General features: G+C 39.5%; 2 protein-coding genes across 2 annotated transcripts in view; both read left to right on the top strand.

The window, feature by feature from the left end:
• Nucleotides 1–1,733: 1,733 nt before the first annotated feature.
• LOC135475569 (mucin-7-like) lies at nucleotides 1,734–22,280 on the top strand. Its single transcript, XM_064755494.1, has 2 exons — nucleotides 1,734–1,766; nucleotides 21,552–22,280. Exons 1-2 carry the CDS (start codon nucleotides 1,734–1,736, stop codon nucleotides 22,278–22,280), a joined length of 762 nt encoding a protein of 253 aa, XP_064611564.1.
• LOC135475126 (zinc finger protein rotund-like) overlaps nucleotides 4,538–24,279 on the top strand; it is a 189,020-nt gene continuing 169,278 nt past the window's right edge. Inside the window, exons 1-4 of the mRNA XM_064754881.1 lie at nucleotides 4,538–4,635; nucleotides 9,881–10,000; nucleotides 10,867–11,142; nucleotides 13,828–13,969. The gene's annotated coding sequence lies outside the window, so the exon portion shown is untranslated. The remainder of the gene's footprint in view (nucleotides 4,636–9,880; nucleotides 10,001–10,866; nucleotides 11,143–13,827; nucleotides 13,970–24,279) is intronic.

The raw sequence follows: 24,279 nt of genomic DNA, 5'->3' as shown, positions 1-24,279 counted from the left end.
TCACAGTAGAGGGCCTACAAACCACTGGCCGACCTGTATATACAGGCAGGCATATGGCCTACCCAATCACAGTAGAGGGCCTACAGACCACTGGCCGACCTGTATATACAGACATGCATATGACCTACCCAATCACAGTAGAGGACCTACAGGCCACTGGCCGACCTGCATATACAGGCATGCCCAATCACAGTAGAGGGCCTACAGACCACTGATCGACCTGTATATACAGACATGCATATGACCTACCCAATCACAGTAGAGGGCCTACAGACCACTGATCGACCTGTACATACAGACATGCATATGACCTACCCAATCGCAGTAGAGGGCCTACAGACCACTGATCGACCTGTATATACAGACATGCATATGACCTACCCAATCACAGTAGAGGGCCTACAGACCACTGGCCGACCTGTATATACAGACATGCATATGGCCTACCCAATCACAGTAGAGGGCCTACAAACCACTGGCCGACCTGTATATACAGGCAGGCATATGGCCTACCCAATCACAGTAGAGGGCCTACAGACCACTGGCCGACCTGTATATACAGACATGCATATGACCTACCCAATCACAGTAGAGGGCCTACAGGCCACTGGCCGACCTGTATATAGGGGCCTACAGACATGCATATGACCTACCCAATCACAGTAGAGGACCTACAGGCCACTGGCCGACCTGCATATACAGGCATGCCCAGTCACAGTAGAGGGCCTACAGACCACTGATCGACCTGTATATACAGACATGCATATGACCTACCCAATCACAGTAGAGGGCCTACAGACCACTGATCGACCTGTACATACAGACATGCATATGACCTACCCAATCGCAGTAGAGGGCCTACAGACCACTGATCGACCTGTATATACAGACATGCATATGACCTACCCAATCACAGTAGAGGGCCTACAGACCACTGATCGACCTGTACATACAGACATGCATATGACCTACCCAATCGCAGTAGAGGGCCTACAGACCACTGATCGACCTGTATATACAGACATGCATATGACCTACCCAATCACAGTAGAGGGCCTACAGACCACTGGCCGACCTGTATATACAGACATGCATATGACCCACCCAATCATAGTTGAGGGCCAACACACAACTAGCCCCCCTGTATATACAGGCAGGCATGACCCACCCAGTAACAATAGAGGGTCTACAAACCACTGACCGACCTGTATATACAGGCAGGCATACCCATCCAGTGACAATACAGGGTCTACATACCACTGACCGACCTGTCTATACAGGCATGCATATGGCCCACCCAATCACAGCAGATAGCCGGCCTGTATGATCTTCTATGCAGGGCCCCACAGTGGGGGGCCTTGATATTTCATTGATATTAAAAAAACTATTTTGGAATCGGTACAAAATAGCCTTGCAGATGGTTCGCGTAATTTGTTGAGTTGTGGACTGTTCTTTTAAAATTGGAATTGATAGAAACATTGGATCACGGAGCTTATTGTAATGTAATCCAGTAAAATAAAAATGTAATCCAACTATTCCAGGCACTGGACAAGTTTGAAAGCAATGCTTTGCTTTCCTTTTGAATACCACCTTCACAATGCAGAAGAAACACGCGGAAGACTGGAGGAACAGCTGAAGTTCTAAGTTCCTTTTCAACTTCCATGTTTGTTCACCAGATGCCGCTTTGGGGTGGCCTCCATGGCTGAGTGAGGTTAGCACGACGGAACAGCGGAATGACCCAGGAACCTCTCATCAATGCTTTGGCAGTGAGTTCAAGTCCAGCTCTTACTGGCTTTCTCTCCGGAAGGTCTACCAGCAACCTGTAAATGGTCGTGGGTTTCCCCCGGATGGTCGTGTGTTCCCGCCGGATTCAGCCCTGTTTCCTCCCACCATGCTGGCCGCCGTCTTAAACCGTCCTATATAATACTGTTGAATGTGGCGTAAAACACCAATCAAATAGATAAATAAATTATGTCGGTTTGATGATATATCTTCAGCGTTTCCCTGTTGTAGAGTGGTTCCAACGCTTCGATGTTTATGTAATTGCTGCCAGACAGGTGCACCATACCGAATACACCAGTCAAACTACAAATTCAAATTCTCTAATTTGTGCCAAAACAATAAAAGTTTTGACCGCGTTTAAGGTAAAATAAGAACATTGCAAACAAAAAAGATTACATGAATACAAAAATCTACAGGATTAGTAGTCAATATACTGCTTAGTATGAAGTGGACATTCGTTTTAGAAAACTAGAGTTTACAGTGTATATGCACACATCATGTACATCGTCTGACACAAGGCTGAGAAATACTATGTACGCCTATAGTTCCTGAATGTAGTCATAAGTGGGTAGACTTATATACGGCCTTAAACCGAATTCAAATAAATTAATAATAAAGAAACGTTAAAAATATATCAGGTCTATGAATTACACGGTTACCCAGTGACAGGATACGGAAATATATGGTGTCATAGTGTGAGGTTTATCGACACCATATTAGTGAATATTTGTTCATTTATTTATATAACTGGTGTTTTACGCCGTACACAAAGATATTTCTCTTATACAACGGCGGTCAGCATTATGGCGGAAGGAAACGAGGCAGAGCTCCGGGGAAAATCCACGACCATCCGCAGATTGCTGCATGGCAGACTTTCCAATGCACGGCCTATTAACGAATAGATCTATAGGTCTAAATACATGACAAACTATACTGAAACACTCTGAAAACGCATAAATGATAAACATCCATCAGAGATGAAAGGTGTTTATAACTGAAAGAAAACACGTTTATCAGTCGACAAACGACACAAGAAAACAGGCCTATTGCCTAACCAGAATATGTTTGGTTTACGGCTGGTTAGCGAATGTCTATTTTGATGCATAGATTTACCACTCACAAATGCTATGTGTTTCTCAATACTTTTTTTCTCTTTTATACTAGATTAAAATGTCACCAACCAACCTCTGTGTTATGCGTTTTCAAGGTGCGTCGCTATACATGTAGGCGTAGGCCTATATTAACAAGGGGGAAATGTCTTCCGCCCCAAAATGGTGAAATCTAATCTGGAGTTCCGGAATATTTTTTTGAACTAAGGATTTCCCATTCGTGGAAGTTCATATAAGGTGTTTAAGGTGTAGAGGCCTATAATCTTCACGTGAACTATCAGATATAAATTAAACAATTTAGACCTTTTGACTGATTGGTATTTATAATGCCGTCCCCAAAAATTTTTGACTTAAACCTATATATATTTCAACCGGCCAAGTCTGCGTGCGGTGTAACCGAAATAAACCGCTGACATGCAGCAGGTACCTTACCTAACTCTTCAGCTATGAATCGGGAGTCAAAACAGTGACGAGAGCGGGATTCAAGTGAGTGAATGAGTGCTTTGCGTTTAAAGTCGTACTTAACAAATTTTCAATCATATGGCGACGAAGGAGTCCTTATAGTGCATGCAATGTGCCTCCTTGTTACAGGACGGATTTCCACAGCTCTTTTATCTAGTGCTGCTTCACTGAGGCCACTTATCAAAGGCAAGTAAGCTGCCCCGAGCCAATATACTGATACGGGTCAACCAGTCGTTGCACCATCCCCTTAATTCTGAACGCCAAGCGAGGAAGCTACTTCTGTCCCAATTAAGAGAAAACAGGCGGAGATGTTAAAATTATATGAAGGATATCCAATGTATGGAACAGAACTAACACCGGGGCTGAAAAAGATTTACGATGAACAACACTGTATAATACCTACAAGTGAAGAGTCCGCAAAAACAAAATTTTCGCCACATTCCGTAAAATTGTCGTTATGATACGCGATAGTATTCCTTATGTGACGATGGATCAAGCAGATATATGACGTCGAGTATAGGCCTTGGAAAATTAGTGTGCTGGAATGACATCATGCACGTTTGGAAGTGTGACGTCAGTGGTGGATGACGTCAAGGTCTAAATCTCTTATACAACGGCACCAGGAAAACTTTTTTTGCAATTTAGGAAAGTACCGGTAGTCACCATCCTTATACAATTTAACCGTGCTGTTAAGACATACAGGCCATGACAATGGTTTAGCTCTTTAAGTCACAATCATTCATTCATTTATTAATTTGTGTAACATACCCGCTTACATATACTGAAAGCTAAATTGTTTCTGCCTGTTCCATCGACTCGATCCCCCGGATGGAGTAAAAAAGAACAGCCGTCTAAACTGCCTCGCGGAGATATCGAACTGGTATACATATATTCTTGTTTTTATTCCAGCAAGAACCGATAAAAATTCCCGAACCGACTTGTTAGCACTCAAATTTACCGGTGTTAGAAAACTTTATACGCGATGACGTCAGCTCATTTACACGCAGGTGACAGACGCCGATCGGGTAATGGCGGGAAGCTGGGAAAGAGAAGATGGTAAAGGAAGTTTGTCCGAGAGGATTAAGTTAATTTTCAGTTGTCTTGATTTTATAAAATGGAAACTGGGGTGTTTGAGGAACGCAGCATGATGCTTTTTTCTGGTCGTGAGATTTAAAAGGCTTAGTGGGGACGTGTCGCACTGCAAATCAAGTGAAACTGAAACTGAGCGAAAGTCAAACTGACAGCAACTGAGCAAGGAGTTATGAACAACACAACTTTTGAGGTGAGATTATTGCAGCATTGGAGGGGTGCATGAAGCATGCAGGTGCATAAGCACCATGTATGCCCAGACATTTGTGAATCAGCTAGTTGCTGTCAAGTGGTAGGCTTGGGTAACATTGAATACCGGTACCTGTAGTTTGCAGTAAGAAGCGGGTCAACAACAAACACAAGAAGATCCTGAATCTCTCGATAGGTGACAATAATTATGAGGTTGATCAGCTATGGATATACACGCAGGTCCTAGCGTTGAGGCCGGATGCTTTCACTTGGTGTGCTGTCACTGAAGTTGTTCATCTGTCAATGTAGGCATTGACCTGGTTTGCTCACACCATAATACTGGTTGCCGTGAAATATGTTTTAGTATGACAAATTAAACACCAATGAACTAAAATAAATAAAGACAACAGCCATCAAATTAATTTTGCAATCAGAAACCATTCACAAATTCCCTTTATTTTTGTCAAGGCAGACATGCGAGTTCAGGTGGCAAGGACAACTGCACAAGGTTAACTGTGTTACGTATTGATTGCATGTTGAAGAAACCAGGAGCCTCCTGACGATTGTGACTGCTGTTAGTTCAAGTCTAGTTCATGCTGGCTACCTCTTGTAGGTGGGAAGCTCTGCCAGCAGCCTGTGGATGGACGTGGGTTTCCCCCAGATTCCCTCGGTTTCCTCCCACCATAATGCTGGCCACCTTTATGGAAATATTGAAATAAATAAATAAATAAGAAAAGACAAGAAATAATATAGCCAGAGTTATTCAGGAATATGGGTGAAAATGGACCTAAACAGCCTAAATCGACACAGCCATTTTCTTCTGTTGTGAAAAATCAGTTTTTAATCGGCAATTCTTATGAGGCCATGGGTTGCACCATATTAAAGCAGCTGGAAACACTGTGTCATGTCACTTGTCCCAAGGTCATTTTAGAGAGATAATCTGTGAGATAATATCGCCTTGCCATGGCATATTGCAGAGCCTAACAAATGTCATGATCTCAATTAGATCGAGGTCAGTCTCATATTTTCTTGCAGTAAAAAACAAGCAGAGAAATGGTGGCCTTTTTCATAACCCATTAGCGAGTGCTTGTTTTGGTTCAGCTAGTCACAAGGCATGCATTTCGAAACAGGCTCTGGGAGAGATGTTCCTTTCTAAAGACATTCAAACACTGTAGGCCTGTATAAGGTAGTGGTGGCAAACACTTTTGGTGAATTAAAATGTCCTTAAAACAGTCAGAAATAAATTTATTTATACCTAGAAATAGTATACCTGCTCCTTTCCTGGTATTTGACCTGTTTCTTACCATAACAGTTCAATGAGATCAAATAGATGTGTTAATTGCTTTGGGAACTGTTGTGTGCTCTGCTGTACTTAAGGAATAAACAATCCCATGGTGTCCTAAACGGTTCTTAAACAGTCCCTTGGTTGGTTGAACAGTCCCTTGGTGGGTTAAACAGTTCCTTGGTGGGGTAAACAGTCTCTTGGTGGGTTAAACAGTCTTTCGGTGGGTTAAACAGTTCCTTGGTGAACTAAACAGTTCCTTGGTGGGGTAAACAGTCTCTTGGTGGGGAAAACAGTCCCTTGGTGGATTAACAGTCCCTTGGTGAGCTAAACAGTCCCTTGGTGGAATAAACAGCCCCTTGGTGGGTTAAACAGTTCCTTGGTGAGCTAAACAGTTCCTAGGTGGGGTAAACAGTTCCTTGGTGGGTTAAACAGTCCCTTGGTGGATTAACAGTCCCTATGTGAGCTAAACAGCCTTTTATGGGGTAAACAGTCCCTTGATGGGTAAAACAGTTCCTTGGTGGGTTAAACAGTTTCTTGGTGAGCTAAACAGTTCCTTTGTGGGGTAAACAGTCCCTTGGTGGGCGAAACAGTCCCTTGGTGGGGTAAATAGTCCCTTGGTGGGTTAAGTAGACCCTTGGTGGATTAACAATCCCTTGGTAGGCTAAACAGTCCTTTGGTGGGCTAGACAGTCCCTTGCTAGGCTAAGTGATCCCGTGATGACCTAAATAGTCTCTTACTGGTCCAAACATTCCCTAGGTGACATAAATAGTCCACTGGTGACAAAACAGTCTCTGTGTGACCGAAACAGCCCTTCTGTGACTTAGACAGACCTGTGTTAATCTGAACTGTCCTGCCCTGACCTAAACAGTCTATTATTGGCCTTATCCACCTGAGTAACCTTAATAGTCTAGCTCTTAGTGATGTGAAAGGGCCCTTATAATTGGTTTACACACAGTCTCTTGGTGATGTACAAGGTTTTGATAACCAATACTTGCTCACTCAATACTAATCTAAACAATCTAGCAGCGATCTAAGCAACACAATGCTGTATAAGAATATGTACATTCTTCCTGGTGTATTAAAAAAAAAGGCAAATTGACATGCCCGCTGTGATATGTAAGATCATGATGAGTCGTTTGTCAACTGCTGCATGTTAATTCAAACTGGGACCTCATAATTGACAAGGGCTAGCCTGAGCTAACAAGTTACACATGGATAATAAAATGTCACATTATGATGACAAGATAGTAGTTTAATTTAAGATAGTAGTCAAGAGAGAAATGTTCCATTTTAAATCTGGCACTGAATGCATTCCTTTGCTCACATAAATATGCGATTGGTGTTCGTATGAGAACATGTCCGTTGCAGGAGTTGTAGGATCATGTGTTCTATTCTCTGGTTAAAGTCATTATATCTGACAGGGTTGGTGTCCAACTAGTGCCGTCTTTCCGGCAGAAGTGAGAGTTGATAATTTGAGTAATTAACATTGTTGTCCATTACGATGCAGCCATGTCGCACCCGGGAAGATGAACTGCGCAGCAACATGCAGCAATGCATTTTAGATGAGTGCGTTGTGCAATTTCGTTACGGTGTGTTGCTAGTTAGTGTTATTTTTTTTGGAGGGGATGGGGGCTGCAATGTGCAGCATTATGTGGATAGCACTGTGAAGGAATTTCGTCAGTGAAGTCTTTATTGATTTTTGCCTTCTTCGAATTGAATTAGTCCAGCTGGCTTGTGAGGGTACTGGGGATCATTTCTCTTGTGGCTGGGAGACTGTGAATTGCGTAAACATGCTGTGGCGATGAGAGAAGGGTTCTCATTCTCATGAACTGATGATCGCAATTTCAGCTCCGTTCATGCCGCTGTGTTTACACTGACACGATAGATCAACACATGTCCAAGGCCCTCAGAGATATATTACATAACTGTCAGGCGACCACGGCTCTAAAATCCTCCAGGAAAGATCCGTGTGTACGTGCTGACCAGGAAACACGGAAAGGAAGCAATTTTGTTGACCAATAACTGTCTAGATAAATATACTCTCCCCCTCCTGAAGTAAATGTTGTAGGAGAGCAGTAAGTTTGCTCAGAATCAGGAAATCTGGGTACAGAGCTCACAATACTTTGGGGTGGAGAGGGTTAGCTGGAGCGGTCATCTCAGGTCAGAACGGGTACTTGATGTATGCCAATGTTTGATTGGCTGCAGAAAATTATGATAAGCAGAGTTTAGCCAGTAGAAAAGATTGATACGTACCATAACCGTTACCCAGTACAGCCCTTACATTTTAATCTGTTTGTGAAATCAATTAAACCTCTCCAAACAAACTATCCTAAAGTAAATTTACAAATTATGTTAATTGTGTGCCTAGAAAATGTTTACTTTCTCTGTCTTTCTTTATTGAAAATGACAGAAAAGCTGTTTGCTCTGTGCAAGATAGCTTCTGAGGTACAAATTATGATGGAGGTACCTGGCTTTTTGACTGACTATGCCTGGTTTAAAAACATAGGAATAAATGTCTTTCAAAACTATTGTCATGTGTAGGTGAAAGAAAATATGGATGAACATGGATGAACTACTGTCATAAAAGTGAAACATTTTGAAGTGGGTAACACAATAATTGAAAAGATTTATAAAAGAATTAAGTGTAAATTATGACACTGTGTTCAGGTAATTAGGAACCTACAGTACATTATTTGTTTTTTTTTTATTACAGCCATGTATTTGGGTAATTGATGTAATTCTTGTTTGAAACAAATTCACCTCTGTAATTGTTAAGAGATAGATTAGGGAGTTTTGTGTTTGTCACATGTCACCATGCACATGTACCACATACATACTCGCTTAGACGTAACTTGTGGGGGGCTCTCGCCAATTGTCAGAATGCATCGATCTGGATAAATGGAGTGGTATTTGTGGGCTTATTAAGCAGAAAACTTGTTCTTTGCCTGCTTAACTCTTGTCTGTTGAATGGGGAATGGCCGTGATCTTCCTGCACAGCTCTCCATGGCACAGCAGTTGCTTGGCTTTCATCTCTGTGCGCGCGCCACCCTAACAACTTAACCCCCTGTTTGTTTAGATCGGCCTGCTGTCTCGTTCTGGTGTTTGCCTTGGTTTATCTTAAGTATAAACACACAGCCCCTCAATACTCCACCACGTTCACTGCCTTATATGACATAAATGTGGACAGTTTTCTCAATTGTGTTTAGGTTTGGGGGTTGATTTGGATGTCGGTGACTTTCAGAAGTGTTTATTGAAAGACAGAGTCTAGGGCCATATCTAGAAAACATTAAAGGCTGTGATCCCAAACTTTAACGGTGACTGTGCATAAAGAAATGATAAAAATGCAACTCAAAATGATACTTTCTAAAAGCTTTTAGGTCTGTGAATAACAGAAATTTGTATGAAAACTTAACTTTTATTGATAAACGATCATATTTTTGGTTAATTTATACAGCTTGTTTAGGTTGATTGGTCAACAAATTGGGAGCCCAAGTCCAGAACTGAAGTGACTTTAGAAATGCCCAGGAGTCATTTATGATTTATGAAGCTTATTATTGGAGAAAAAATTATTCGGACATTTAAAGGTTTTCTTTATCTCATAAACTGTAGTATATACTTTATACACATATATGTAGATACCAGGCTGTTACATAGCTGGTTGTCCAAGTATATTGCCATTTTTTTCTACCTGTGAATAAAGAAGTTCACATTCGAAGGAAAAAAAGAGAATATATAAAGAAACACTATATGAGTGAGTTAAGAAAATAGAAAGAAAAAGAGACTGGGAAAGTTAAATATTACATTTATTGAATTTGAAAATATATAGGTTAAAAACCTTAATTGGTTTATTCTCTAAGAAGAATATTGAATTTTATGGTTTTTTTTGTTCTTTGTTAAGAAGTCTCATTTCACCAGTGCTATAAAGACAACTAAAGAAATGATGGGACTTTTTTTACACTGCCAGGGACAAAGAAGGGTGAGAAGCAGTGGGGCCTTGGCGGTGAAGATATTTCAAGTAGGGCATCCCATAATGAGACAAGAAAAAGTTACTGGTTGCTAGGAAAGAAACACTCAGGTTTGAGGGGTAAGCTTTGGACTGTAGAAAATATTATTACAATGTTATCAGTATGATACATAAAGGTTTTGTCCAGTCATATAAGGTTGTTGTCAATTTGTTGAAGATTTTGCTAGTATGGTGGCAGAACTGAGTAATGTATTGTAATTTTCAGATATGGTAACACATGAAGTCTTGAACCCATGTAATTATCAGGATTGTGCATATCTTGTGTAACTATTAAACCTCGCATTAAAACTTCATGAAGTAAAAGTGAAGTTGTTTTTTTTTTTTACACAAAATTGTATCTGCAGTGTTCATTGCTTTTTCATAGACATGTACATGTATGCATTTTTGATTTTTATGGAGCTTTGTACTATATGCCATAATACTTGAAAAAACTCTGTGTACAATTTATATACTATTTTCCATATTATTGGGTTGTAGGGAATGAAGGTTATTTCATTTTTGAAGACATGTAATATGAATTTCATTTGTTTAAGTATTGTTTGCCTCACCTGGCTGTGGCATGCTGAGTAAACAGTGGCTGCCCACCTGCCCTAGCTGTTAGGAACATCATGTTAGCAACACTGGCACTTTATTATCATCTTCTGCCTATGTTCATGTGAATGGGGCTGTGCCAAGTGCGGGAAACTCAAAAGTGTGGCTGCAAAGTTGTGTTGAACTTTCCTGTGTTAGCAAATACAAGAATTAATCATTTTTGCTCTGACATATTTCTGCGATTTGTCAAGATCTTTTTTCTTTATTTCTGATTGCACAAACATGGATTTTTTTTCTTGGTCGTTCTTTGACATGTCCATGAAAAAAATGTCCTACCTTTCCAAAGCTTTTACTCAGTTTTCAGCTTTTTTTAAAATTATATTATTTTTTGTCAGATTTTGGCAGAATTTTGAATTACCCGTGTTAAACAGTTGAGGAATGTGCTATAGCTGTTGTGAAAGGGAGAGCAGAGAAATGAAGCCCCCTGTTGGAGGACATACCTATGGCTCTGTGCAACAGGTCCAACCCAAGTGCTGCTGAGAGCAAAAGATAAAAACACATTTTCATCGGACATGATTTAATTTGTGCGGGAATAAAAAGCCGGCGTCCCATCTGCCTGTGACTAGACCCCCAGTTGGCAAACCAGGTGATACTCTCCTCTATCTCCACAGGTAAGACAACATCTTCTCTTTTGTCTGACTTTGTTCATATTTTTCCACATCTGCTATTGTACTCCATTTTTTTTATTGTTGTTGTCGACATTTGCAATTTCTGAATTCTTGTGTTTTTTAAGAAATCTTAATAATTGATCTGCAGATAGCTACATGTTTGGAGTTTTTTAAAGAATATTCCACTATGTGTCATGATCGATCAGTCGCTTTGTTTAAAAGACATTTTGGTCTTGCATTCTTAACACTTTGCTTTTTTTCAAGTGGTCAAAATTTTTGTTGTTTTTGATTATTTGGATTTTCTGCATTTTGAAAGGTGACAAACTTCCAGAAAAAAAGATGTTATATAAGATGATCTTTTTATGTATCTTTCTGCCTTTGTTTTATCTAGCTGAAGATGTACTTGATGCAATACACATATATATGTTTGTGGCCTATTTTTGTGTCATAAATGGGTGTCAGTTTAAGTACTGCCAGAACATTACTCTCTAATTTAAATAAAAAAGTCAGCTAGACAGCTTAACTGTAAGCAGGCCATCAGAATGTAGTAATTCTAAGCTTCATATCCACTATAAAATATAGTCACAGACATGTTAAAAGTATCACAGAGACAAAATGACAAAAGTTTCCAATGACTTACCTGCATTAACTATCAGAGAGAGAAATATGGGTGAAAGCTGCACATTTTAGGTCTATTAGATAAAGTTAGGTGCTATAGCTGACCAGTGCCCTATCTCTCTCCTCTAAGATATAAATGCGTTACACAAGAGGAAACTGTAAGGAACTGAGGCTGATTCCACAAAGCCATTTCTGACTTAAGTCAAAATTTAAAATAACATTTATCTTAAAACAAACCTGCCAATATTTTGTCTTTTAGTACCAAATATTAAGCAATCAGGTGAGATCAGAAGTGGCTTTGTGGAATTGGCCCAGTGTCCGTATATAGCTTAGACTTAAAAACCCTTATACTGAAGTAAACATTCTGACATAGTACTGTTGGATTTGTTCTGACTGTAGGCAACCCCAACATCTTGTTCATTAGCCGGTTGTCATTGGCCAATTGTTCAGAGGTCACAGTTGTATAGAGGCCATGGTTGTGCGGAGGCCACATTTGTTCACATGCTGATTGTTCAGAGCCCAGCCGGTTATTAAGAGGCTGTGGTTGTTCAGAAGCCATGTTTGTTCAGAGTGCGGTGTTTCAGAGACTGTTGTTCAGAGGCCATGGTTGTTCATTGGCTTTGCTTGTGCGGAATCAGTGGTTGTATGGAGGGCAGTCATTCATGACTGTATTAAAAGTTAATTCAGGCTTTATATTAGATGTTCATGCCAGTCTTGTACAAGTTCAGAACTAGCTGTGCACTAACTGGAGTGAGACTTTAATCAAGACATCTTAATAATACTTTTCTCCTAGTATACCTCTTAACAACTAGGCCTAAGCATTATGGCCCTAACAATGAACTATGGTAAATGAGAAGGCTTTTTGCTGATCCAGGAAAGATTTTATAATGTTAAGGAAATAATAATAAAAACATCATTTCTAAGTTAGAAGAAAGAAAGCCCAAAAAATAGATCAATACCTGTTTTTGGACAAAGGAAGCAATATTTTTTTGGAATGAGGTAAAAACTTGCCAAAATACATTTAGAAATCTTTTCATTTATTTACCAAGATATCTTTGATTTCTTGCTAAATATTTAAATTTGATTTACTGCTGATCGTGTGTAAGCTTTAATCTGAGAAAAGTGGGATTACGTCAGAAATGTTGATAGCCAGATCACAAGTCAAGGATAATGTTTTGTTATTTTGGGGTTTTCAAGATTCAGTCTCAATGAGCAAGGAGCCAGACTTTTTTTCAAGAGACTTTTTCGTCACTGGATGGGAAGTATGATGGACAATGAGTGTAAACCTACTTTAATAAATTGTATGTCGAGTAATACTAGGTTGCATGCAGTGTGGGTAGGGTAACATTTGTGGAATTGTGAATGCATTACTCCATACATCAGTGTCCAATCATGAATTGACACAATTTCATGCGATGGTAAAGTCAGCTTCTTGTGATTAGGACAGTCAGTATTGCTCAGGTCACTATTTGGATGGGTGGAGAAAAAAAAAGAAAAATATCTTTGTGTAAGATGTACAACATTAATGAAGTGAAATAAATAAATGCTGATAAATTACTACATTTGTGAATGAATTCTCTCATTAAAAATGAAAATATGTAAAGGATTGTTCCAATTTGTTGTATATTGGATTTGTCCACAAACCTTGAACATAGATATGCATGTATTAACTTGAGTAAAGCTAAATATATTTAATAATTATTTTGTATTGAGACCTGAACCTAAAGTTGTTTTTTGATTCCTTTTTCCATGTGGAAATTTTAACTCCTTAAAATGATTTAAGGAAGTGTTGATCAAGAATTTTGAATGGCATGTTTGCACCCCCAGTATGTTTTCACTAACCAGGTTGTGGATTCTGGTACAGCGTCTGATTTTTTCTTGTTTTCATATGCCTCTAGAAATCCAGGTTGGTAAACTTCATTGTCCTCTTCATCAAGTAGTGGAGTAAGGTGTTAATGGCAGTTAGTAATTTGGTGTTCATGTGAGCAAAATAAATGAAATATTGAATATATACAGTGTTGACTATTCTGGATCTACATCTGATTCATGTTTTGTCTTGTCTTATTGCAGATGCATTTTAAGCTGCCTACATTCTAATCCAAGCACTACCAGAGTCTTCAACCTTATTTTGAACAGAACATAGCCCCATTGCTGTGATACATTTGTGTGCATGTGTCTGATATTGTTGGTGTGTCAACCCTTTACAAGCCAGGTAGGACATTTTTTTCTTGATTACATATTGATAAGGTTTTATAGCATTTCTATTTATGACATGATAATCACTCATTATGTATGGTGTAGATACCTGTATATCTCTTTGTTTTCATAAAAAAAAAAACAACAAATGAATGATCATGCAAGAGATAGGCCAGTGGTGACGCCATGGCCACCCCCTGGGAAAAACTGTTGTCATAACACAGTTCATTTACGTCTACTGTTTTCTTTTCTTCATGTTAAATCTGTTGATAGGTGAATATAGTTAAAAACTTATATAAAATGTCAGTTTGTCATCAAGAACTCTTTCTCATTTCCATGGACATCTTGCCCAACTGCATGTCCCTGCTGCATGTGTATGTTATGAATAGCATGAAGCCAGAAGTTGGTGGGTGAAAGGTACATATTCTGTTATCAGTACATGATTATATCAGATTTATCTGTTGATTAATTTATAGATTTATTTGGTAATTTAGTCTGAATACTGTTTCACCTGGGCAATGGTGAGGAATCCAGGTAGGCAGAGGGTTGGGCTCTTACAACTTCACCTACCTGTAGGCATGAGTAGCTGATAAACTTTCAGACCAGAATACACAGGTAAACGGCAAACTTTGACATCATAGGTCAAGGGCTACATGTAGAGGTGTCTGGAGCATGAGAAACAGTGAAAAAGAAAAACAAAAGATGAGCATGACTGGAAGTGTGACTGAAACTACATGTACTTTCAAAACTGTACTTATCTATTTTTCTTTTGTTTTTGAATGAATAAATGCAATCCAATTTTTGAATTCTTAACGTGGGTTGTATGCACCACTATCTAGTCTCTTAATTTTTTAATTCCAAACACAAACCATTTTTAATGTTGGAAAAGCATGTTTATGTGCATAAATGGAGTTTACAAGAAAATAAAGGTAGGAAAATCGATTTCACATGGCTGGCATTCAACAATATAGATGTGGTCCATAATATCACCACAGAATTTTAATTCAGGATATAAACATGTCAAAAAGTGACCGAATTTAGTTTTTGATATTGTGTTCATTGGTCTTTCTTTTCACACTTATGTTTTACTTTTATTTTGAAAGTTCCTCATTTAGGAATAATTTAGATACAGAAGTGAAAGCAGCATGGCAAGGATAAAGGAAAGTAAAACGAATTTAAGGAGTCGGTGACAGGTTGATCCATTAATAGGATTAACTGCTTATCCTTCATAAAGCATTGTTTTCATGACTGAAGATGTGCTGAATGAATCTTTTGAGTAATATGAGCTTATTTAATACAAATGTTTGCTGACATATTGTAAATCACACTGTCATTTATTTACATAAACTGTTTTAGGCGTTTGTGAGTTTTTGGTGAGAAAATGTAGAAATGCATTTAATGTGCTTGACTTTATGTACCTGTAGGATTGACTGTAGTTTTAGAGGTGAGGGGAGATAACCATGTATGTCTTTCTTCTAATTAGATGAGAGAGTTATGACCCTTGACTTTGTATGCTAGGAAGGAGTATGAAATTCATTACATTATAAGGCTTATGAGAGATATGGGTTAGAAAACACCTCATTCGCCCAATGCTCATGCGCTAAGACCGTGTACCGCCAGGGTTCTCACCCTAACTTCCGGTATATACGCAAGCGCCCCCATGCGAAACTCCTGATAACTCTCTAATAGGCCCTGTGCACATATGTTCAGACGGAGTGAACATGTCTTTAAGTGAGAGACTTCTGGCATCATATGTAAATAGGATCCTAGAAAAGAAAATGTGGAGTGAATGGATAACTCCCTTTTTATTAGTCAAGTTTTTTTCATTAGGTCATGAATATCATAAAATGTATGTTTCATCAGGTAGGAATTACATATATATTTCCTGGAAATGCCCAGTGGTTCAAACATTTCTTGTAATAAATCTGAGGAGATGATTTAAGGCTTTCTTTAATTCCTAGAGATTGTTGAGTAAAGTACTTATGACATAAGTATTATCTGAAGACTAAAAAGGGAGACTTTGCTGTAAGCAAAGTTTTGTTTACTATTTCCTGTGTACCAAATATAAATAAATGGAAGCATGCATATGAGCTGTTTGTGGTGATGATATTGTGTAAATTGTACAGCACTCTTCAACAAATTGTTAATATGTAAAGGCAAAGAAGACACTAGCATGAAGACCATGTCAGATGAAATCCCTTTAAATGTTGTTGGGGAAAATGGTTTGATTTATTTTAACTGTTAACTACTGCCTCCTACTGCGATATTGGAACCTGGATGGCTCTTTCTTATCTAGCTTCCATTGTTTTGGCCGTTTACATATTGAGGCATCAGTTGTCTCCGTAGCTGAAGTGATCCGTGTGGTGTTTAACCACCTTTAACCAGAAACCTGTCTATTGGAACATATCATAGAAATAAATAAATTCTACTAGAAAAGTACTTATGATAAAGGTGTCAGATATCTGTGAATAAATACAGTGTGACACATAATCCACAGACCACTCTGTGTAAATGTGCGCTTACTTACTCATCAAAGATGATGATTAATTGAACATTAATTGTTTAATTTCAAGTTTTTAAAATTGTGCGTAAGCGAAACAATCCTTTGTTTTTAAGTCCTATAATCTTAGCCGTCAATGCCCAAGACATTATTTATTGTTTCATGTAAGATTTTATTGTTTGTTCTCAAACAACTTTTTAAAAAATTCTGTAATTAGACAGTGTTTTGATAAGTAATAAATACCTGCTTAGAAAAAGCTGTTTTTTGGGTGATCGTGATTTGTCAGGTTTTAGGCACTCAGTGTATTAATCCTTCTGTACATTTGAGAAACAACACCGTACATTGTTGTATAAGCATATATACAAGGACAAAGTCTCGTCTTATATTTACTTGCTATCGTTCAAAACGTAAAATGTTATTTTTTTCTGTATATGACATAGTTCCATGATATCTGTAAGCATAGCAATCGGTCAGCATGGGTGCTATCTGTTCATATATGTACTTTGAGACTGAAAACTCAAGGCTAAGCACAACATACAGTACAACAAAAAAGTGACCACTATAAACATGTACGTTGATGAAGTGGAAAATGATTTTTCACTCGTTTCGATTTTTTTTTTGTAAGTTGATTATCAGTAAGTGATAATCTGACTGATAATGACTATATTGAGCTGAATCAGATACCTGATGTTTGTTTTAATTAAACTCTAGCGGAAACCAGATGTCAAACTTATGACTGTTTTTCTTAATCTTGGTTTTATTTTATCCAAGGTACTGATATTACAGCTTAGATAATGGCCTAGAATACATAATGTATGCAAGGTTGAGAAGAAACATGCTGGGTTTCTTTGACTTTTTAGCTGGTCATGTTTGAAGAATAAAAGGTCTTGTGTTGTCACGTCAGTATCAACATCCGCCCGCCCACTTTATTAATCCCAAACTTACTTAACTGATTGACTTTTCACTTATGTTGTGACTCCATGTCACGGGAGAGATAAATGGGATTAGCTTGGAATTTTAATCATTTGTTGCCATAAACGGAATACCATTAAACGTCCTAGAAAAAGTACAAGTTTGCAGTTTGATTTTGATTAAGGTGAAAAAAACCCTGTATTTATATGCTTATTTCTCAGCTATGTTTCGTCTGACAGAATATTAACAAACATCAGGGTTATGTTTTAAGTTATTTATTTGATTGCTGTTTAACGCAGTACTCAAGAGTATTTCACTTATATGACAGTGACCAGCGTTCAGGTGGGAGGAAACACACGACCATCCACAAATCGCTGCCTGACCTTCTCACATACGGCTGGAGAGGAAGCCAGCATGAACTGGACAAAGTCACAGCAATTGCATTGGTGGGAGGCTCCTGGGTCATTTCACCGTGCTGGTGTGCTAACCACCTCAGCCGTGGAGGCCCTCGGTTATGTCTCAGATTCTTACTGTTGGTATAATACTAGATATATTGTATACTGCAAATAATCTGATTATGTCACTGCCAGAAAATCTGATTGCAGAAACCTGTGAAAAACTGATAAGCCTGAAGGCCTTGTGAAAATGTAACAAAAGAATATTCTAGAATATGAACTATCTTTTCACTGTAAGGTATTTTTGTTCTCACTTTTGTGGTTAGGAAGTTTTTGTCTTCTGTCTTGATGCCATAACTGTTGATTATAAACTATGATCAAGTGGCCACAAATGTTGTATGCATGAGGGCATTTAATATGACAGTGCTGATTTGTGTGTGTATGGAATTTTGGCCAACATCATTTTCAGACCACACAAATAGTCAGGTCTAAGTCAAATTCAGCTCCAGATTTTTGGAAATGCAAAAATAACAGCCTATAGTTATATAAACTCTTTAAAATTTAAAGTTTTGTGATAATATTACAGTGGATTTGGTTGTCTGTATGAGTTTATAAAAACTTTTCCAGTTTTAAAATTATTGTACTTCATTGTGGTTTGAATACACTGATATGCCTAAAGCCTTCTGAAGGATATATGATTTAGGGAAGCCAGCAGTAGCTTGACTTTGTCATCATCACCATTGTATTTACCACACAACATATTTTTTGCTATGTATGAAAATTTAGAGAAATCAAATATTTTCAGAAAATTCTACCACAGTGTTGGTATATTTGTACGTATCTTTCACCTGTTATTATTGAAATGTATTGGATGTTTGTTGATCCCTTTTAAAGATTTACTAAATTTTAATTACGACTCCTAGCCTAATAATCAGCATAATTGATTTTATAACCCATTAAGTACCAGCATCTGATTTAATTAATGCTTGAAATACATTAATTTTTTTCTCTTTTTTTTCTTTAGAAAGCTAAGTACAAGCAAATATTTTTATTCAAAAGGTAGTTTGGCTTATTGAGGTGTCCTGTCCCTAAATGTTTTTTTTTCTCCTTTTTTATTTGCACAACACAGAGAATGATACTTGTGTACGTACATCTTCAGAGATCCTTGACATGCGACCCCAAAACATCGACAACTAATTTGTAATCTCAAACGTAAATGTATCTGAAATATAAACCCATTCAAATAAGTAATTATCTTTGCAACCTAGACATAAGTTATGCAATGTGAACCAGCTCAGTTATATCTTTTACAAATGTCCATTTAGTGTTAAATATTCTGAAGTTCGGGTTCAGTTGTCCTTAAATGTTTGATCAGTTTAAGTCATTTCTTTATCTCTTGAATGAACAATTTTGTATTAAAAGAAGTCTTCTATATCTTTGAGCAGTTATAGAATTAAATATATTGCTCCAAATTCCATTCACGTACTTGAACGTACATATTAGAAGAAATATGTCTTTGACATCATCATTCTAAACACCATAAGTGAACACAGTCGATAAAGTATACTTTATTGGTCATAATTCTGTTGCGCGCTCAGCCTACCCTGTGGACGTTTCTATTGTAAAGTTAAATTACACTACCTTTTGTCTGAATAACGCATCATTTTAGACATATCACATCTACTGTTTGGTGTGTGACTGCTGGGAAAAAGTGGTTGGCCAATCATGCTTAATTTCTTTTGTCTTGTGTTTTTGTTAGGCATAATTGGTATATATATATATATATATATATATATATATATATATATATATATATATTGTTAAATGATTGCACTTGTTAACCTGTCCCAAATCTATCTGTATTCCAATGCCAAATGACAAGTCCTCCTGGAAACCTCTAGAATCTCTCTCTCATTAGGTTAAAGGTCACATCAAGTGAAATCCCTATGTCTCCGCAGACAGATAACCTGATGTATTTGTACTTTTGGTGATGAATCTGGTACACGATTAGGTCTATTTTGACCATTTTCCCCAATTTTAATAAAGAAATATGAATTTTAGCTATTTGACCATACTCATCAGGCTGGACATGTCAACATTTTTTTATCCTCAGAAATTTGTCTTCCATTTTATCCTTGTTTAAGATTTATTACACAAACAGATATTTGTGTACTTTTCTATTATAAAACCACTACTAGAAAGGCTGTTTTGTTTATTTGTTAACGAGGTAGGTAAACGTTGGCGGTCTGGCCTAAACCTGTTGTGTGACAATGTCATGCTAGGTAATTTGCCGGCCGTTTACCTTCAGGCCATCCTGCCTTCACTTTGATCTGAATTCTTTGCATTTTTTTCATCTGACGTTTAGGAACACCTGATGTAAATGCAACTGTTTATTTCGACTTTGTAATTGACAGCTTTTAAAATGGAGCAATTTACTCAAGTCTATAAGCTGTCTCACTTTTTCATGGGAAATTTCAGACAGGGTTATTTTAGTGCGGTTTCCAGTGGTGGAGACAATAGAGCATGAAGTTTTGTAAATAAATTGTTTGGCTTATTGTGTCTAAATCTGACTTTTTATGGGATGATTTATTTTTGAAGAAAATGTGAGAAATAAGCTCTGCGCAGATATCTTAAAATTTTTCCTTTTGCCTAGCTTTTTTTAAGGATCAATTAGAAGTTCAGATTAATTACTACTCTGAGTTACTAATCGTCCTGATGTGAAAGTGGAAAGAAACATTCAACATGAATGTATGATTTGTGTGAATGTGTAAGCTTGTTAGTAGAATTAAAACAATTTTGACACATCTTCTTTTTTTGTCTGCGTTGTTGAATATTTGATAGTTATTTAGTGTGAATAAAGACATCAAGATTAGTGCCATTCTGGACATGTTTGACTTCTTCAGTCTCCAGTAATTGTAGTCAGCATTTTTTCCTGTTTTTCTGAAGGTTTTTTTTATCTTTTTTTATGTATTTCTTCTCCATCTGGTTTAATTTTTTGCATGTTAAACAAGAATTATGGCTGTAGGCAAATCTTGTTTCTGGCTACGCTCGGATGCATTTATTTTATTTTGTGTCAGAAAATCCGATTTTGTGGATTCGGCCCACTGATTTATTACTAAAGGAACATTTAGTTCGCCATTTTGCCATCCTATCACATTACATGAAGCAGGCTCCTGTAAAATATCTACATGAGGGTTTGAGCAGTTCAACTTGTGTGATAATTCTCTTACTTACTCAGCTAGAGTTCAAAACCATGCCTTGTCATCTGCAGATATTTATTCAAGCATGTGAGTGCTGATGTGCATGTATAAAGTGTAAACTCTGCTTCACTAGTTGCATCTGATAAAAAGCCAGCCAGAAATAATTTTTCTCTAATGAAACTGTTCTGTCAAAATGAAATCTGGGAATGGAAACCATGAAAATTTTTTTAAATTTTGCATGCGTTTGGAAAGCTTTTTTTGGGTGTGTGAAATGAATTTTTATTTGTAGTCATGGGTAACGATTGAAGTGTGATTCTGTCATCACAACAAGTTGTACTTTATCACTCACAACAGGTCATGGCCCACATTGACAACAGGCCACAGCTCACCCTCACAACAGGTCATGGCCCACATTGACAACAGGCCACAGCTCACCCTCACAACAGGTCATGGCCCACATTGACAACAGGCCACAGCTCACCCTCACAACAGGTCATGGCCCACATTGACAACAGGCCACAGCTCACCCTCACAACAAGTCACAGCTCACCCTGACAACAAGTCACAGCCCTCCCTCACAATAAATCACAGCCCTCCCTCACAACAAGTCACAGCCCTCCCTCACAAACAAGTTACAGCCCTCCCTCACAACAAGTCACAGCCCTCCCTCACAAGTCACAGCCCTCCCTCACAACAAGTCATAGCCCTCCCACACAACAAGTCACAGCCCTCCCTCACAACAAGTCACAGCCCTCCCTCACAAGTCACAGCCCTCCCTCACAACAAGTCATAGCCCTCCCACACAACAAGTCACAGCCCTCTCTCACAAGTCACGGCACTCCCTTACAACAAATCACAGCCCAGCCTCACAGGTCACAGCCCACCCTTACAATAAGTTACAGCCCTCCCTCACAACAAGTCACAGCCCAGCCTCACAAGTCACAGCACTCCCTCACAAAATGCCACAACCCACCATTACAAGTCACAGCCCTCCCTCACAACAAGTCACAGCCCTCCCTCACAACAAGTCACAACCTTCTCTCACAACAAGTCACAGCCCTCCCTCACAAGTCACAGCACTCCCTCACAACAAGTCACAGCGCAGCCTCACAAGTCACAGCCCACCCTTATAATAAGTCACAGCCCAGCCCCACAAGTCACAGCACTCCCTCACAAAATGCCACAACCAACCATTACAAGTCACAGCCCTCCCTCACACTTCATCCTTACAAATCACAGCCCACCTTCACAGCAAGTCACAGCCCACCATTGCAAGTGACTGTCCACCCTCATAAGTCACAGCCCACTCTTGAAAGCTAAAGCCCACCCTCACTAGTCAAAACCCACCCTCATACCAAGTCCCACCCCACACTCACAACATGTCACAGCCCACCCTCATAAGTCAAGACCCACTCTCACAATAAGTTGCAGCCTACCCTCCTAACAAGTCCCAGCCCCCACTCACAACATTTCACAGACCATTCTCTCAAGTCACAGCCCACCCTCATACCAAGTCACAGCCCCCACTCACAACAAGTCACAGCCCATCGTCATACCAAGTCACAGCCCCCACTCACAACATTTCACAGACCATCCTTTCAACGAGTCAAGGCTCATGCTCACGTCACAGTCCACAACAACACAAGGCACAGCCCTCACTCACATGTCACGGTCCACCCTCACAAGTCACAGCCCACTCCAACATGTCACAGCCCACTCTCACAACATGTCACCGCCCATCCTCGCAATTCAAGACCCACTCTTACAATAAGCCACAGCCTACACTCACAACAAGTCACAGCCTACACTCATACCAAGTAAAAGTCCACACTCACAACATGTCACAGCCCATCCTCACAAGTCAAGACCCACTCTCACAGTAAGTCACAGCTCACCCTCATACCAAGTTACGGCCCAGCCTCACAATATGTCACAGCCCATCCTCACAAGCCACAGCCCATGCTCACAACATTTCACAGCCCACACTCATACCAAGTCACAGCCCACACTCACAATATGTCACAGCCCATCTTCACAAGTCACAGCCCATGCTCACAACATTTCAAAGCCCACACTCGTATCATGTCACAGCCCACACTCACAACATGTCACAGCCCATCCTCTCAAGTCACAGCCCACACTTACAACAAGTCACAGCCCACCCTCATACCAAGTCACAGCCCACACTCAATCCTTGATCGAGTCACACCTAAGACTTTAAAAGAGGAAGTTGTAACTTCCTCACTTGGCGTTCAGCATGAAGGGGATAGTGCAATGACTGGTTGACCCGTATCAGTATAATGGCTCGGGCGGGGCGGCTTGCTTGCCTTCGGTAAGTCGTCTCAGTGAGGCAGCACTAAATAAAAGAGCGGTGGAAATCCGTCCTGCAACAAGGAGGCACATTACACGTACATGCACCCTAATGATTCCTTCGTCGTCATATGACTGAAAAGTTGTTGAGAACGACGTTAAACCCCAAGCACTCACTCACTCACTCACAACAAGTCACAGCCCACCGTCATACCAAGTCACAGCCCACACTCACAACAAGTTACAGCCCACTTTCACAGGAAGTCACAGTCCACCTCCACAACATGCCACAGCCCACCCCCACAACAAGTCACAGTCCACCCCCACAACATGTTGCAGCCCGTCCTCACAATTCAAGACCTACTCTCAGAATGAGTCACGGCCCACCTTCACAGTCAGTCACAGCTTACACTCACAACAAGTCACAGCCCACCCTCATACCAAGTCACAGCCCACACTCACAAGTCACAGCCCACACTCACAACAAGTAACATCCCACTCTCACAGCAAGTCCATCCTCACAACTTGCCACAGCCCACCCTCACAGCAAGTCACAGCCCACCCTCACAACATATCACAGCTCACCCTCACAAGTCACAACCTACCGTTATACCAAGTCACAACCCACACTCACGACAAGTCACAGCCCACACTCATACCAAGTCACAGCTCACACTTACAATATGTCACAGCCCATCTTCACAAGTCACAGCCCACACTCACGACAAGTCACAGCCCACACTCATACCAAGTCACAGCCCACACTCACAATATGTCACAGCCCATCTTCACAAGTCACAGCCCACACTCACAACATTTCAAAGCCCACACTCATACCATGTCACAGCCCACACTCACAACATATCACAGTCCACCCTCACAACATATCACAGCCCACCCTTACAGTAAGTCACAGCTCACCCTCACAACATATCACAGCTCACCCTCACAACATATCACAGCCCACCCTTACAGTAAGTCACAGTTCACCCTCACAACATATCACAGC

The sequence above is a fragment of the Liolophura sinensis genome, chromosome 9, assembly GCF_032854445.1.
Source record: "Liolophura sinensis isolate JHLJ2023 chromosome 9, CUHK_Ljap_v2, whole genome shotgun sequence".
NCBI classification, from domain to species: domain Eukaryota; kingdom Metazoa; phylum Mollusca; class Polyplacophora; order Chitonida; family Chitonidae; genus Liolophura; species Liolophura sinensis.
This window is presented reverse-complemented; position numbering and strand designations above follow the sequence as displayed.

Bases quoted from the DNA above. Each gene is read 5' to 3' on its own strand.
- LOC135475569 (XM_064755494.1), top strand. From the start codon at position 1,734: ATGACCCAGGAACCTCTCATCAATGCTTTGGCA. The intron at 1,767-21,551 runs GTGAGTTCAAGT...AATAAATCACAG, and splicing joins CTCTCATCAATGCTTTGGCA to CCCTCCCTCACAACAAGTCA.